At 44.6% G+C, this 17146-nt stretch overlaps 1 protein-coding gene across 1 annotated transcript in view; it reads right to left on the minus strand.

The window, feature by feature from the left end:
* The window catches only part of ATP6V1H (ATPase H+ transporting V1 subunit H), a 187760-nt gene that overhangs the window by 132693 nt on the left and 37921 nt on the right, over positions 1-17146 (minus strand). Inside the window, exons 2-5 of the mRNA XM_085634598.1 lie at positions 13783-13910; positions 11238-11337; positions 9737-9826; positions 518-631 (exon numbers count right to left, since the gene is read on the minus strand). Coding sequence (XP_085490724.1) covers positions 518-631; positions 9737-9826; positions 11238-11337; positions 13783-13886 — 408 coding nt within the window. The 5' untranslated portion in view covers positions 13887-13910. The remainder of the gene's footprint in view (positions 1-517; positions 632-9736; positions 9827-11237; positions 11338-13782; positions 13911-17146) is intronic.

A 17146-nucleotide genomic window follows, 5' to 3' on the forward strand; every position in this document is an offset into this window, starting at 1 on the left:
AAATGAAGGCTATCAAGAACATTCATTTTCTTCCCAAAGAATACTGTGAGCCGAAGAGCTCCACATTGGCAACTATAAAGATCACAATGCATAAACCCTATAAAAAGTGTTCGGCTTGTTATTCAACTAGTTTTACCTACTTGTAAATACAGACCTATTCCTCTAACAAGTAATATCTCTGGCAGGAACTTAGTGTGTGTTTTTACTGAGATTCTAGCCCACCAACCCCCCTCCAAGAGTACTCATTAATTGCCCAACTTAGTTACCCCGGAACATTCAACTGTTCAAAGAGAAGATTGGTTAGATACAGATGCAATGCTTTCCTTGGGAATGTGCAGAGTGGGGCTATGCCTGGTATGGTGAATGTGTGCTTCACGGCAGAGGACAATTTATGATAAGCTTATGATTATCGGCAAAAAAATTCAACTCAATCTCTTCTTCTTTCGCAAACTGAAAAACGAATAGCATGACAATAATACTGTCAAATCCTTCTACTGCATGCATTTAAGACACTTACCATGTGAACAGTAAAATGATCTTGACGATTTAGCATTGGCAGAAAGTAGGACCAGGCAGTGTTCTTACCACGTTTGGCAAAGTCAAAGAAAATTTTAACACGTTCATGGTTCTCCTAAAAGATAGGCAGAACAGGATATTTTGTTAAATACATTTTGAACAGAGACACTGAAAATAGAGTAACCGGACAGAGCACATAAGATACTCGACTTAACTAATCTATTAACAGCTTTTATGGTAGAGCAGGTAGGGGCACATCATTGATAAGCAACAAATATAGACAACATACCATCAGAGAAGCCATCAAAATGCAAAAAAGGAAAATTTAAAACCCTGTGCATCTAACTGGAGATAGCTCTGTTTGGTAATAAAGTGATTTTTGAAATTAACACATTTAGTGCTGGAAAACTATACCGCAAAGACACTAATGATGGTTAGAAGACCTTCAATTAGAAACTGACATTTTCTGCAAATGCTTCCAAAACACGTAGTTAAGTGATGAAAATTTGGCAACCTCCATTAACTGTGATTATGTATCGGTTTCTTTCTCCTTAGCACCTCTAATTGAGAGGACAAGCCATTCATGTCCTCCACATTACCTCTGCCATACAGTGGGTTGAAAATCTCGTCCTCCTGGTGGTGCGTGTTGGAACCTCTGGTGCTTGCAACAGAAGCATCCCCAAATTAAGAAAAAACAGGGACCGACATGGAATTGCTTCTGTGCAAGTGTGCAGAACATCCTGTCTTGATGAAGGAGGTCAGCATGCTGCACTGCGAGCTGACATCTTTGCCCCATTAGACGCTGCGGCCAAACTAGTAAGGCATGCAGTCGGTGGGATTTTTTCCCAGCCCTCCACTCTTAACCGCCGGGCTCTGCAGGCTATGGGACAGGCATCGCTGGAAAGGGGAGAGTCTCCAATTTCCAAAGGTGGCTCTCACAAATGGAAATCTGCTCAGGGATTGCGGAGGCTAGCCCAGTGCAGGAATTCACATTAGGTACCAGGAGCATGAGGGCTGGCTCATCATGGGAGCACATACATTTGGACTGCTTAACCTTTCCGGGGAAGGAGGGGGGCCTGATTGGATTCCCCGGGATAAGAAAATGTAAGGTGAACATTTTGTTTTGATGTTGCTATCAGGGTGTTTTGCGCAATCCCTCGGGCACAAAAATCTACATAAGGGGCATCACTAGATAGCAGAGAGTCTCCCCGTTCCAATGGTGGCCCTCTTTGAAGTCTTCCTGCTTGGGAAGGAATCCACCACTAGACAACTAGACACCTGAGATTAGTTGTTTTTTTTTGGGGGGGGGGGGGTAATCAGCCCCTCCTGGCAAAGGGGTCAACCCTCTGCAGATTAATTTGGAGCAGTTTCCCTTCCCTTGGGGAGTTGATCAGGCCCCTCTCTCCCACACCCCCACCACATCCGTGATCGGGCACCCCAAGGGAGCGAAAATGTATGGAAGGCATTTTTTGGGTGTTGGTGCCAGGGGACTTTGTGCCTCCTCCAGGGTACATAAATCCAAAAGAGTGACACAAGCCTGTCACAGGGACACATGAGAACTGTGACCATATGAAGTCAAATGTACTATTAATGTTTTCTTTGCATGCCTTGGTCTATTCTGGTCTCATATAAATTGCCCAGACATACTTGTATTCCCATTTCACCCCCCCCCCCCACCACCCGAACCGCCCCCTGTCCCTACCAAAAATTGATTTTTTTCTAGACATTAGCTAGTTTCTTGGTTCCTTCCAAGGGGGGTCAAAAAAACCCTAGGGACCATTGGGAACTCCAATATGACAAACAAACATATACAATGCCAATAGGACTAGCTTTAATGTGATACTGAATCACAATATTTGCAGTGTAGTATTATGAGACCACAGAGTCTCAGCTCCTGCATCCAGAACTCAGCTACCAGGGTGGGATCAGCATTCCATCAGCAGGCTGAGAGGTCAAAACTTCTGCAGTTTCAGTACTCTCCGATTTGAAGATTAGTTGAATGCTCAGTTGCATCAGTGTCACAGCCACATGGGGGGCACAAACCTTTGGTCTGAGGAGAATGAGGGAAAGTGAAGACATCTAACACATGGAGAGACAATTGGGCTGAAGTGCAGGGTGATTTAACACACTCAATCATGGTGGAGATCCTTGGTGGCCGGACAGTCTGGTGCCACCTCCCTCACTGAAAACATCTGTCAAACACCTGGGAATCTGGTTGGATGACTTCCTCTGCTTGGAGGAGCAAGTTACTACTCTGGCCAGTATGTGGAGGATTAAAACCGATTGGCCTATTTCAACCTCATATTTGTCAGATGATTATTCAATCTCTCGTTTTTTCTCGCCAGGACTACTGTAAAATTCTGCATCTAGGCAATAACAATAAAATCTATCTTAAAGAGGCTACAGTCAGTCCAATACGCGGTGGCTAGAGTGTTTTCCCTCCCTAAGTTTTGTCCTGCTTCGGGGCATCTTCATAGGCTCCATTGGCTCCCTATTGAGAGACGCATTCAGTTTTAAGTCCTTAGTATGACACATAAGATCATGAATGTATCAGGTGCTCCCATCCTGTCTGATCTAATGCAACCTTATCTTCCTAAGAGAGCCATTCGCTCAGCAGACCTCAACCTGGCGACAACTCCACAGTTCCAAAGAAAAAGAGCTGATGGCCAGTCCTTTTGAGTTTTAGTTCTGGCCCTCTGTGTAGGAGAGTAGGATCTGCACTTCTGTTTCACCCACTTTTTTACTGATGTATACACTGGTTTCTGATTATAGTCTGGCTGGGTCCCTGCTAATCAGGGCCCCAGTCTCACTGATCTCTCTAAACAACTTGGTGTGCATATTAGATGCACTAGTGAATGGATACTGTGGTACCTTATGAGCCCCTAGTATATGGTACCTAGGGCATTGGTACTTCACAGGCCTACCAGGGGCTGCAGCATGTATTATGCCACCCATGGGAAGCATTCACAATCTGACACCACAGGCCTGCTACTGCAGCCTGTGTGAGGTAGTGGTAGCACTCCTCACTGAGGTATAGGTTCCTATATCTCACCATACACACACATATAAACCTATCGGTCACCCCTCTTGCAGGCCCTAACAATCCTGAGGGCAGGGTGCTTGGTTTACTATGTGAGGGGGTGCTTCGGCATGAGCAGGACACCTCTGCAGCTGGCAGACTCTATTCTCTGCTGCTGTTTGTGGATGCGGTTAAACCATATACTCTTAAGTGCATTATAACCTCGCGGTAAATGCTAACTTTGGAATGACTGCATCAAAACATGTCGTGTTTGGTGTCAAACAACTTTGAATCATACCCCCACACCAGTAACTGGTGTGGGAGTATGATCCCACCCTTCTAGAGGGGACGACATGTACCCACTGTACTAAACGGTAGAAATCTTCTAGAGCCCTGGCATCACAAAATGGATGCCACCAGCACAGACACTGGGCTGCCCTCCTGCTGCTGACCGAAACTCGCAGTGGAGGAAGCCCAACAAAAGGTATCCTGTCACAGGGAGGTGTCACCACCTCCCAGACAGGATTTAGTGTATTGGAACTGGGTGGGTGCACTTCTAGAGTGCTTTGAAGTCCTGCACTGGGGAGCAGTATGCTCCTCTGTGCATATGCCAGCTCAAACCGGTTCAGGGGCTACCTGCCCCTGCTCTGGCGCGAACTGGACAAAGGGAAGTGGGTGTAACCACCCACCACCCTGACCCTCCTAGAGGAGTGGTCATAGAGCTAGTCCCTCCCCTATAAGATACCAAGCATTGCCAATGCAATTCAGTTTACCCTGGACGACGCTCTACAAAGAAGAATTTTGGCCCTTCGACGTTCCACTATCTCTGGAAGTCTGAAGAATCTCCCTTGGAGTCAAGGAGTGACTCCCCTGCTTGGCAGGCACCAGTAACTTTACTCAACGGTTGCAAACTTCACCGCTCCCGCCGGAGTCCGAAGTCCCTGCTTCCCCTGAAGCGGATTTCCTGACCTCTCGACGGCCATTTTGAGTCCCCAGCGAAGCTGTGGCATCTGGACCCCATGAGTGACGAGGAACAGCAATACCAGGGAACCGTGCACTGATTTCGAGTGCAAACCCTAAACCACGTTCTACGAACTTGTGCTTTAGACCATCTGTAGTCCAAGTCCCTAGCAGGTCTGGTACCGAAAATCAGCGGCCTACCCCGTCCCGAGTGACCGTGGGCTCCTGTGGAACTTTTCCTGCAAAGGCGTCTTCGCGGTTACTTGCCGGTTGGCTAGTGACTCACCCGAAGACTTTCTCATCAACTTCAAGGGCTCTCCTGGTTGCTGCGGGCCTGCCCTCACTTACCCTCGCTGGGTAAGTCCATCACACCTTGCTGGTCTGCATCATCGTCAATCTTCAGTCCACATGAGACTTGCAGTTGCCAAGGCTTGTTGGCGCCAATCCGGTTGCCGACACCGTCATCAGCTGCAGACGTCGTGGGACACTCCGAATCCAGCTGCTGGTCATCGTCGATCCCTCCTGGACCTCGTGAGCGAAGAGACAAATCACCATCGATGACCTGAAACGACGCGACAGTGGTCATCCATCCTGCTGGCCACCGGTCACTGGCAAGTGACTTTGAACACTGTCCCCTCAATTTTCAGGTCCTCTTCATCTTCAATCCATCTTCGGATTCCAGCGGACACCTCTTCAGTCATCTCAAGCAGCAAGTCTTCATTGGTCCCCATTGAAAACAGCATCGCGACCCGACACCAAAAGATACCTATGCACCCGGCTTCCGTGGGTGAGGTAACTCGTGCACTCCGGTGCCCAAGTGGGGGTTGGCCCTCGAAATACTTACCCTGTAAGTGGCTTGCTTGTTGACTTCTTCGAAGTGCCCTAAAACTTTAAAATACAAACCGCGACTTGCGCCATTGTAACCTATAGGAAACCCGTGGCTGTATTTAGACACTGCACGCGTCTCCCGTGGGCTTGTTACTTACCTGCTAACACTGCAGTAGTGAAGCCCCAGCGATTCCCAAGGCCCTAGGCTTTGTTACTTTGCAAGTCGAGTTTGCTAAACCATTTTCTTAGTATATGGTCTGGTACGCCCCTAGGGCTACAGCCATATTTGTGCTTAATTTATTGAGAACTGTTGACATTTGAATGTGTATCTGGGTTCTAATCTCATAAAGAGATTAGTAGAGTGTATCTAGAAATAAATACATATATATTTGATATATATACCGGTGTGGTGTCCTTTTCATTTGGTAATTCAAGAGATTATAAGGTAAAACAAGTTGCTTTACATTCCTCAGAGACTTAGCCTGAAGGCTGCTCTCCACCGCTACCACTAGGATAGCTTTCTTTAAAAGGTTGTGTGAGAAGTTGGCCTGGTATATGCTGTTCACTAGTTAAAGTGACCACCTTGTACCATGCCAAGCAACCCTTATGGTGTGGTTGTAAGTCAACCTTTTCGGACTAGCTGCCCTAGTGGTAGCGTAGGCTAAGCAGTCTTTGAGGCTAAACTCGTTAAAGCGTGTTAAGCAAGCTGTTTTACCATATGTAACCCCCCTTTATACCAATGAAAGGACACCACACAGATATATATTCAAAATATATATGTATTTATTACTCAAAGTATCCCCTAGACTCTTTATGAGCACAGGAGCACAAATCGTTAAACAAGAAAGTATAACAATATACAGAAGTTGCACTTTATATGGATGGGCCCTGGTTGCCACTCAAACCATATACTAAAATAGTGGTATAAGTACCACGAACAGGAAAGGGAAAAGGCCTAGGGCCTCTAGAATCTCTGGGCCTACAAGGAGCTAACTTCAGTTAGTGACCAGGAGGTCCACGGGTCGCGTGTGCAGTGAGGAAAGTTACACGCGGGCTCCCATTGGTTTTCAATGGGTGCGTAAAAGTTCAAAAGTTACTGCTAAAAGGGTCTTCTGGTTGAACTACGAAATCAAGACTTCAGATCTAAACATTAGAGATGTCACTCTACAGTGGGGCACCGGAGTGCCAGCTTTACCTCACCCACAGGAAGCGGGTGCATAGGTCTCGAAGTGCGTCGGGTTTCGTCTATCTGTTCAATGGAGCCTGGTGACAAAGATGCTGCAGGCAGCCGGTCCAGAAGAGATGCGGTGGATCCAAGGGTGGATCGGAGTTGTAGAAGACCTGTAAGCAGAGGGGACAGTGTTCAGTCACTAGCCAGTGACCAGCGTGGCACCAGGTAGGTACCAGGCGATGTCGGGTGCAAACAGGTGAAGAGGTGTAGCTTGTCTCCGCAGCCACGTGGTCCCTGAAGGTAGACGACGTCCAGGAGTCGGTTCACGAGCTGTCCCACGCAGGCTCTCGCTGTCGGCGGTGTCGGCGGTGTCGGCGACTCGAAAGAAGCAAACAAGCCTTGGTAAAAGCAGGAATTGAAGAAAGCTTGTAACTCTGACCAGCAAGGTCAGAGGGGCTGCTCCTTTGGAGGGAAGCAGGGGCCAGTCTGGAGCAACCAGACCAGCGTCGTAGTTTTCAAAGTTGGTCGCCAAGATGGCCACTAGCCAACGGGCCAGAGTCCGGTTAGGCGCGTCGAGTTGCAAAGTGCAGAGGAGCCCCACGCAGAGCGTGGAGATGCTGGAGGGCTCACCTTTGGTGCAGATGCTGCTCGGGTGTTGGGCTTCTCAGGACCCAAAGCACGACTTGGAGGGAGCCTCTGTTGTCGCGCTTGCAGCTTGTCGAGTGTCTTCCAAGATGGCTGGCTCCACGTGTCTCGGTGCCTCCACGGGTTCCTTCTTTGCAGGGGCTGTGAGAGGTCTGGAGGTCCAGGTCTTGTCGGTCTCTGGGCTCGGGCTCCGGCAGGAGGCGGCGGCAAAGCAGACGTTGAGTTGCTGGATGGTGCTTGCGTTAGCAAGATGGTCACTCCCTGACCATAGGGGAGATTTCCTTCAGTCTTCTGTGCAGCAGAACGTCGAAGTTCCCGTCTTCTTCTTTATTTCAAGTTGATTCCAGGATGTCTGAAGTCTTAGGACACAGCTCCTACCTTTAAGCGGATTCTAGGGGCCGGACTACCTGCTAGGTCCCTCCCTAAGGGTGGGACCAGGAAGGGGGGTGGTTACACCCCCAATCCTTTGTCCAGCTCGCCCCAGGTCCGGGGCTGGTGTGCCCCAGGACCGGTTTGAACTGGCATATGCACAGAGGCTCCTTGTGAGCCTCAGGCATGTCTGATTCCATTCAAGCCCTACCTGACCAATACACAAAATCCTGTCTGGGGTGGTGCACGCACCTCCCCTGGCAGGAAACCCTTTGTCCACATCTCCCAAGCTGGAAGGACTCCCAGCAGCAGGAGGGCAGACTTGTGTCTGTGGTGGCAGCGTCCGTTTTGTGGAGCTGAGGCTATGTCTGATTTTACCCGGGTTTCAGGTACTGTACATGTCGTGTCCCTCTAGAAGGGTGGAATGCTAACCCCGTCGCCAGAATTGGCGAGGGGTTAGTATTTCATTTCGTATGACACCTTACTCGACATGTTTTGATAAAGCCAAACCAAAGATAGCATTTAACCGCGAGGTTCATAATGCACTTAAGAGTATATGGTATGACGATATCTGGAAACGGTAGAAGGAAGTTGTTCCGACCACTGCAGACAGGCTCAGCTCATGCCAGAGCACCATCTCACATGGAACCAAGCACTCTGCCTTCAGGATTGTTAAGGCCTGCCATAGGAGTGACTTATAGGTTAACATGTGTTCCATTTAAGGTTAGGTATAGGTATACTACACCTAAGTAAGAGGTGGTTACACCAACTTACCCCAGCTGAGTGATCAGCCAGTTGTGTAAAATTGTTAGGCCAGGCCAGGGGTGGCACAATACATGCTTCAGCCCCTGGTAGGCCTTAGATACACCAATGCCCTGGGTACCTAGTGTACACTGGTACAGGGGCTCACAGGGTGATCCAATTCCAATTGGGTATGCACCGGGAGTGCATAGTGTCAATTTAGTAGAGAGAACAGCAGGCTGGGGGTCTGATTAGCAGGCCCACAGCCTCAATATGTCAAAAACCAGTGAAGCAAAAAGCAAAAATTTGGGGTGACCATAGGATAGCAGACCCTACTCTCCTACAGGTTGTCTTAAACCTATCTACCATAAGAGTCGAACTGGACTGGTGCAAGGTGGCCACTATAACTAGTGACCAGCATATTCCAGGCCAACTTCTCACACTCTGGAACAGTCTGCCCCTCGAGCTAAGGAATATTCAAAGCCATCTTTATTTCAAGAAAAAAAGCTCTAGACCTGGCTCTTTACCTATTCGAGGTTCTGTATCCTCTCTCCTTTCGCTCTCCTGGGTGACTTTTGTTTCGGTGGGCAGTGCTGGGAAGACCCGTTGCTGGGGCAGCTATGCGCTATACAAATTTCATTAACAAAAAATGTATAGTTCAGTAGTACAATCAATGTGTATGGGCATTTCACTAGGAATGTGCATATCCTTTGTATGATGTGTCCACCGTTCAGCTGTGTGTGGTGAGTTAAAGGTAACAGCTGGGCATTCTGATCAGAAGATAATATCAGGAGGTATGTGTAGAGGACAGCAATTGGTATACACTACATTATTAATGAGCTGTTTTCAGTGCAGTGCCGAGTGTCAGGGCTAAACTAGGTGGTTCAGTACAGTGTTTTGAAGTTTAGTGGAATAGATAATTAATTTATAGAATAGTTGCAGGTAAAAAAAAAGTATCAGGGGTACATTATCATATTATCTGTGCTAGATTTATTATTTTTATGATGCATAGAAATAACATCCACTAAAACACATGCTCTTAGGACTACTGTCAAGAGGGAGTGGAAAGCATAATTTCAGTGGGGAAATTAACACTACTAATGGGGATAAGTCTATTTCAATATAGAGTGGATTATGTCCTGCATTTATTTAAATACAATTTTAAAAAAACACTTTTGAATTCTAACGTCATTTGATGCAGCAACTGCTTTCTTTCAAGTGTTGATAGCCTAAGTGCTCTTCAGGGCAGGACTAAGCAAGACTGAGCCATTTTGTCTAGGTAAACTCGCACTTGTAAACACTTGGGTTCAGTCACTTAGCCTCACACAGTCTCCCTCGCCTGGAAGACAACCCACCATGCTGATGCTGGCTGGGTAAATTGAACGATAACTGTGCATGTCCACAGTGGCAGGAGCCCAAAGGATCAGGATCACTATTCGAGACGAGAAAGAGGCGACAACAAGATAAAACATGCAAAAACAACATACCTGTAGCATATCATCCACCATGGTAAGTATATATTGCACAGTTTGTTCCTTGGCGATGTGAGTCATCAAGTTAATGAAGGTCTTTGCACACTAAAAAGAATTTTGAGATAATTAAGTTGTAAAGCACAATATTGATAACTGAATGACACAAAATAGAGTACCTTGTGTAATATCTGCATTCACAATTAAAGAATAATAGAAACGTATTGTTTTCTAACAAATTTGCACAGGCAAAACTAGTTATGTGTTCACAACCTATCCGGAAGTACAGATATATTTTTGATTTTAATGTGGAGGTACTGCTCTGCAACTGGGTAATATTCTGAAGAGTGGTGCAGCTAAAAAGAGGTCGACAGTCTCATAAGGATGCTTAATATCCAGGCCATTAAAAATTGAAAGCAGAACATCTGGCTTGGACTCAAAATTCTCCCAGGACAGATTCTAAAGCCAGATCGCTGCCTCCATTCACAGAAAGATACACGCCCTCCAACTGCTTAACGGAGGATGGAAACAAAAGCCCACATGAGAAGGTCTACCTCAACACTTGCTTGGTAAAAAACTAAGCTTAAACAAGTTGCTTTCTACTTAGCCCCAGCTGATGATACAGGCATGGCTGTCAGGACTTTGAGAAGAAGCCGCCTCAATGAGTGGAGAAAGGACTGGTGATAAGTAGATAATGTAAGCATAGGCTAAAGATTCTAAATAAAACAGTGAAAAAGTAGGCAGATTGGACTTCACTGAATGAAAACTATTGAGCAGAATCGGTTTCTCATCCGCCTAATGTATGGTGTCCACAGAGTCAGCGGTGATGAGGTACATGCTCTGTAACAGTGTTGGATGGTGAGAGTCCAGAAGGCAAGGAAAAAACTAAACCCAGAGGAATGCCATGAACATTTGTAAGAAAAGGAGGGGTGTTCAAAGCTATACAGGTGGACAAAGTCAATGATCAATTAACAGGTTTTATACTAATTGGTCAGTTTTTGAATTATAGTGTAAATGGATGGGGCAGAGCTCTTACTCATTCCCCTGTAAAAAGGATGGACTCATTCATTCTTGCATCTTTTTCCTCTCTATCTTACAAACGGTCATTTCAAAGAAACAGTTCTTTCTAATAGCATAGGAAACTTGATTTCCATTTCATTGTATAATATTTTCAAAGTGAAGAAGGGCTCCGTGAGGACCAGTCTGGGATTGTTTTCCCGTAAACATGCTCTGTGTGTTTCATATAACAAGAAAGTCATTGCTTTGCAATGTTAAGCCTGATGTACTCAAAAGAACAAACACAAAGAATATCCTCACATGTTGATATATTTCAGCAGCATCCTTTTGAGCCTTTGTGGTGTGAATGTGTATGATAAGCTTTAAACAAATCAGTCTTCAATAATGGAGGAACAGCCACAGGAATTGCAGAAGTGGCAAAAAACAAACCAAGGTGTTTCTGTATATTATCCCAAGTAAGATAAAAATATAGACCTGTACATGTGATAGGATAACTCATTACCTGACTACCCTCAGCAGTGAGCATCGCATGCCTCTCCTCGGGGCGTGAACTTTCAAACCTTTTAATAAATTCACAGTCTTCAGCTGAAATCATCTGACCCCTGAAAGACAAAACCAAAACACTAGATAATTGCCTATATCCTTACATCTCGACTACTTTTACATCACTCTCTATTGGATATTCATTTGAAGAAGATGCAAATAATCCTAGACAGCTAACAGATGAAACCACAAGCATTATATATCATCAAAAGAGAGCAGCACACAAGTGACGACATCTTCAAGTCAACACAGCAAAGTGCCTGAATATTCTAAAAGGAAAAACTAGTTAAACAAGTTCCCTCTGCTTCTGTTAATGGGAATAGATTGGAGGTTGCAGTGTCATTGGGGACTTGTGTTTTGCTGGCATTATCTTCTGTCACTGAAAAAGAGATTCAAGACAGGAGCAACATCCCTTCCCATCCTCGTCCAGCAGGTATCAAAGGATATCTGCAACAGGCATCCAGTCTTCCTTGTCCTGGATCACCATAGCCCGGAAGTGTCAATGGACCATGCATGGATTTTAAAATAGGATCTAGCGTGCCACTGCTATGCAAGACTACCCTAATCACTAAAGTGTTCTTACCATTCTTAACCTACCTTTACAGTAAAGTGCAGTAGTTCCTCTTCTGTGCATGTTCCTAGTGACCCACAAATACTCGCAGAATCATTTGCAAATCAGAATTCAACATGATTGAATCCAGTCTTGTGGCTAAGGATCTCTCTCCTCTTATTCCCCATCCATCACTAACCACTTCAGCCCAGTCCACTTGAACATCATTCCAGCATCCTCTGCTGGCACTATTCCTGGATGTCCAACAGAGCGAAGGAAGACAGTTTACAGTTGATCGACTCGTGAAATAACACAGGTGATCACAGAGCTACTTGGCTACAAACGAACAAGTAATGAGTTCAGGTCAATCCATTCCATTCATCTGGTCTGTGTACCTCTTTGAAGAGTCCTAGTAAATGACAGATTTACGTGTTCATGTACCTCTATACTGGAGCTTTTTTTTTTTTAAACAACTAAAATAAAATAAAAAATATTGATGTTATGTTATTTAAAAACATTTACCTCTTTGGGCTATTTCAGAACCCATACGAATTTTCAGAACATTCAGGGCTATGTACTGGTGCCAAACCTGCATTACTATCTCATTGCAGCATAAAGATATAGCGAAAACCGTTAATACAATGCCATTTTTTTTTAAACAAATGTGCACAGTAGTTTGCTGCAATTCTGAAATGGGCAAACAAATCCCCAAGCAAAGAAATGTTGCCAAGAATGTATACCGACGCAAAATACCAAATGTGTGTGGGTCTTCTTAGAGAATGTAGACTGCACAACGTAATATGCAATATTAGCACTGCGAACTATAGTGTGGAAGAATCACTGTTTATAGTGCACTCTCCATTTGATGACGTATACCAAACTCAGGACTAGATAAAACATATGTTTGGTTATTTTGTACATCATAAAGAATAAATTGGTGCAAGCAATCTCATACCCTAATTGGATAGCAGGTAGAATGAGCAGAACATGAGGTACATCACATTTTGTTTTAGCTTTTTTCCCCAAATACAGTCAGTCCTTCCAGTCACACTCATGAATGAAAATGTCCCAGCCATGGGATGAGTGGATCCAACAGGCAGCACATGCCTGTTCAACACTCCTTTATAGGTTTCCATTAGTAATAGATTGACATATAAAAAAAACGTTTTTCTTTGCTTTGACTTGAGTCACAGGAATCTCCCACACCCAGTGGAAGACACTAACTTGGGTAGGTTCTTCGACCTAATGTTCTCTTTCAAACCCCAAGTAAATAATGTATGCAAATCAGTTTTCCACCACTTCCTTCAGCAAAGAGGGATTCAACAGCTATTTCTCCGGATTTATGAATGTAGGGGGTACCAGGCATGAGTGGATTTGCAACGGACTGCTTTTGATCGGGAACTTCCATTGAAAATCTATACGCTCTACAATTTGTCAAAATGTATATTCTGAAGCTGTATTGTCAATTTGATCGCACTCAAATATTTCTCAACTTTTACACGAGTCAGCAACAAATGCAGCTACAACTAAACATATGAGCTCATTTGTGCATCACATTAATTATAGCTTAACAACTTCACACTGAAACATGCCTATCTTTCTACAATACAACTCACAATATCCAGGGCCACACTAGGGACCCTGAAAAAAACACTCGTTTGGTACTCTGAGGAGAAATATATTCTATATGTAACCCAGCTGTCCAATATTTACTAGGCCTAAAACTTAATGATTCCATGGTACTTTGCAAGAACATTCAGAAGTAGCAGGTTGTATACAATATTAACTATTTATGACCAATGGACAGACCTTCAGATGTTATCTGAACAGTGATAATCAAAGGCCTAAAAAATACCTAAAGTTCATTAAAATTATATTCTATTTATATTTACAAACCAGCTATATGGCTCAACTGGGGTCTGACTTCTGCATTAATGCAAGAATATAAACTTACTGGAGATATGACTGCCAGTTGACTTTGTTAGCACGCACTTCAGCAGCCTTCGCAGCAATGATGTTGGTTGGGACAGCAGCATCTACCGCCCCTCTGATGTCCATGTTTGCTAGATTTCCAACCTAAAACTGATTAAATGAATTATATCAAACAGATTGTGAGTACCTACATTTTGAAAATAAGTAAACAGATTAACTTTCAATAAATTAATATAAACAAGCCAGGCTTCCTTCACACTCCTAAAATTCAAAATGAAACGAGAAGCTGTTGCCAAAGAGGATGTGACCTGTTTATTTTAGATCCATAATCTCCTCATACCATTACTTCTGAGCGATGACTTTAGATTATCAAACAGATCAGTTATTAAATCACATTTAAATTGATGATTTTATAGTATTAAGGAAATAAATTCAAAATGGAGATTTGTTGATTTGACTCCCATCCAAAACAAGCATTTGCAATGCTATCGGTCTAGCCTTTGGGACCGTATATGTATTTAGCTATGCAGCACATTAGCCTGGGTTCTGAAACATCTACTTTTCTTTAACATGGAGGGAAAGTAAGCACCAAGCTGCGGAACACGCTGGATATGGAAACACATGGAGAGAAATATTGCCTTTCAGCGGGAACTGGTATAGTCCTAAGCTCGGTTTTAATATAAAATCAGGGCCTTCGGTGGTCATATCACTGAAAATACAAGATTTGAAAAAATATTGTCTACGGGTGCTCGTGGAAAACAAGTTTCCATGGCCTAGAATATAGTGAATGCTAAAGTGATTCTGGTATTTTACTGACCTCTGCGGGTCCTTTTCTATCAAGAAAGTTAAATAGAGGCAGTTGCCAGAAAAATTAAATAAGAAAGACCCTAACAGAAAGTCGTTGTGGTATTTTACTGACCTCTACTGGTTGTTTTCTATCAAGACCGTTAAATAGAGGCAGTTGAACAGAAAGAAAAGTCCCTAAACAAAAGCGGAAGCAGACGAGTCCTGGGGCTGATTTCCAGAGCCCACAAAGTACATACAACAGATCTTCCAGACAGCTGTCTAAGCTCGACCTAAGAATGTGAATGTACACACACGCTGTTTTTAGGATTCAGGGTAGAATATGTGTAGGTGTATGTCGGAGTATTTTTTAGGCTTCAGAAGTGTACTACATATTCTTTCAAGTGAGGGTGGGAAGGATTTACACGCTCAAATATTCTGTAAAAACATTATGTATATCGTTTTAAAGTTCAAGGATATGATTTAAGGACTTAACAAAAAAAGAACAAGCATTGGCAAAGTCAATAGGTCTCATCTATATAAGAGCTATTGGCTTTGGCAATGTGTTTCTGTGATTTTGTACACCAGTGTTGCTGCTGTTCAGCATGTCCAAAAGTTAGTGGTGTGTAGTGTCGTAGAATGGAGTGGAGTGGAGTACAGTGTGGCAGAGTGGGGAGGGAGAGGGTTGAAGAGATGAGTCTGGTTCAGTGGTAGAGAGTGTGGTAGAGTGCAGTGGCATAGAGTGGACAGCGTAGGAGTGGATTGAGGTAGTGGGGTGTATTGGAGTAGGGTGGGATGGATTGGAGTGTTGTAAGCTGGATTGAAGTGGGGTGGATTGCATCGGGGTGGGGTGTACTAGAGTGGGGTGAATTGGACTGGAGTGGTGTGGATTGTACTGAGTAGAGTGGAGTAAACTGGCTTGGGGTGGAGTTGAGTGGGATGGGATGGACTAGGGTGGATTTTTCGGAGTAGGTTGCAGTGGGGTGGAGTGAATTTGAGTGGACAGGATTGGAGTGGACTGGCCTAGGGTTGGAGTGGCCTGGGGTGGGTTGGGTTGTATTGGAGTGGTGTGGGAAGGATTGGATCAGAGTGAGGTGGGGTGGATTAAGGTCATTTGGAGTGGGTGGATTAAGGTGGAATAGAGGAGGTGGTGTGGGGTGGAGTGGGCTGGATGGATTGGATAGGGTAGAGTTGGGTGGACTGAACTGAGGTGGGGTGGATTGGTGTACAGCGGTTTGGTTTAATTACATTTATATAGCTCTTACAGGGCTCAAAATATCCGCTCGCATTTGCGAGCCAGATTTAATTAGGGTGAGCTATTTTTAGGTCCTTACTGGGGAGTAGGAAAATAAAATGACTTTTGACCTCTGTCTGAAAGGAGAGGAAATGTGACAAGATAGCAAGATTTAAAGGAATCTTTATTGCTTACAAAGTAAATGATTTTTTGAGCCCTATCTTACTACCTCTGACAAGGCATTGAAGCGTTTTTGGCGATCAGCAAGCTACTCCGGAACCCTAAAAGGATTAGTGGTGAAATAGTATAGGGAGCAATGAAATTATTTGAGCAGTGGACATTAGTTTATTTAGATTGAAAAGGGATAGTGGAGGGATAGAATTTGTAAGACTTTGCATTTATAAAGCGCTTGCTACCCATGATGGGGAGTCGACGCGCTCTTTGGCTGGTAGCACGCTACTCCAGAACCCAAACATTAATAGAAGGGAATTAGTTTAGGGAAATATGAAATTAATTTGAGCGGTGGAAATGGGAGTCTGTTAGTTGGATTGAAAAGGATAGTGGAGGGATAAAAGAAGGAAGGTTTTTTGGAAATCATAGCAGTAGGAGGAGGTTTGGGGTGAGTAAAGGGGAGGTGGGGGTGACACAGTGCAGTGGAGTGAGCTGGATGGAGTGGGCTGAACTGGAGTGGGGTGCACTGAAATAGGGTGGGGTACATTGAAATAGGGTGGGGTGGATTAGAGTGGAATGAGGTGGATTGGATTGAGTGGGATAGATTGGCTTTTGTTGGAATGACGTGGGTTGGAATAAAGTAGACCGGATCAAAGTTGAGTGGAGTGGAGTGGATCAAAGTTGAGTGGACTGGATTGGAGTGGAGTGGAACAAAGTTGAGTGGACTGAATTGGAGTGGAGTGGAACAAAGTGGAGTGGACTGGATTGGAGTGGATCAAAGTTGAGTGGACTGGATTGGAGTGGATCAAAGTTGAGTGGACTGAATTGGAGTGGAGTGGATCAAAGTTGAGTGGAGTGGATCAAAGTTGAGTGGACTGAATTGGAGTGGACTGAATTGGAGTGGACTGAATTGGAGTGGACTGAATTGGAGTGGACTGAATTGGAGTGGAGTGGACTGGAGTGGACTGAATTGGAGTGGAGTGGACTGGAGTGGACTGAATTGGAGTGGACTGAATTGGAGTGGACTGAATTGGAGTGGACTGAATTGGAGTGGACTGAATTGGAGTGGACTGAATTGGAGTGGACTGAATTGGAGTGGACTGAATTGGAGTGGACTGAATTGGAGTGGACTGAATTGGAGTGGACTGAATCAAAGTGGACTGAATCAAAGTGGACTGAATTGGAGTGGACTGGATCA

The sequence above is a fragment of the Triturus cristatus genome, chromosome 11, assembly GCF_964204655.1.
Source record: "Triturus cristatus chromosome 11, aTriCri1.1, whole genome shotgun sequence".
NCBI lineage: Eukaryota > Metazoa > Chordata > Amphibia > Caudata > Salamandridae > Triturus > Triturus cristatus.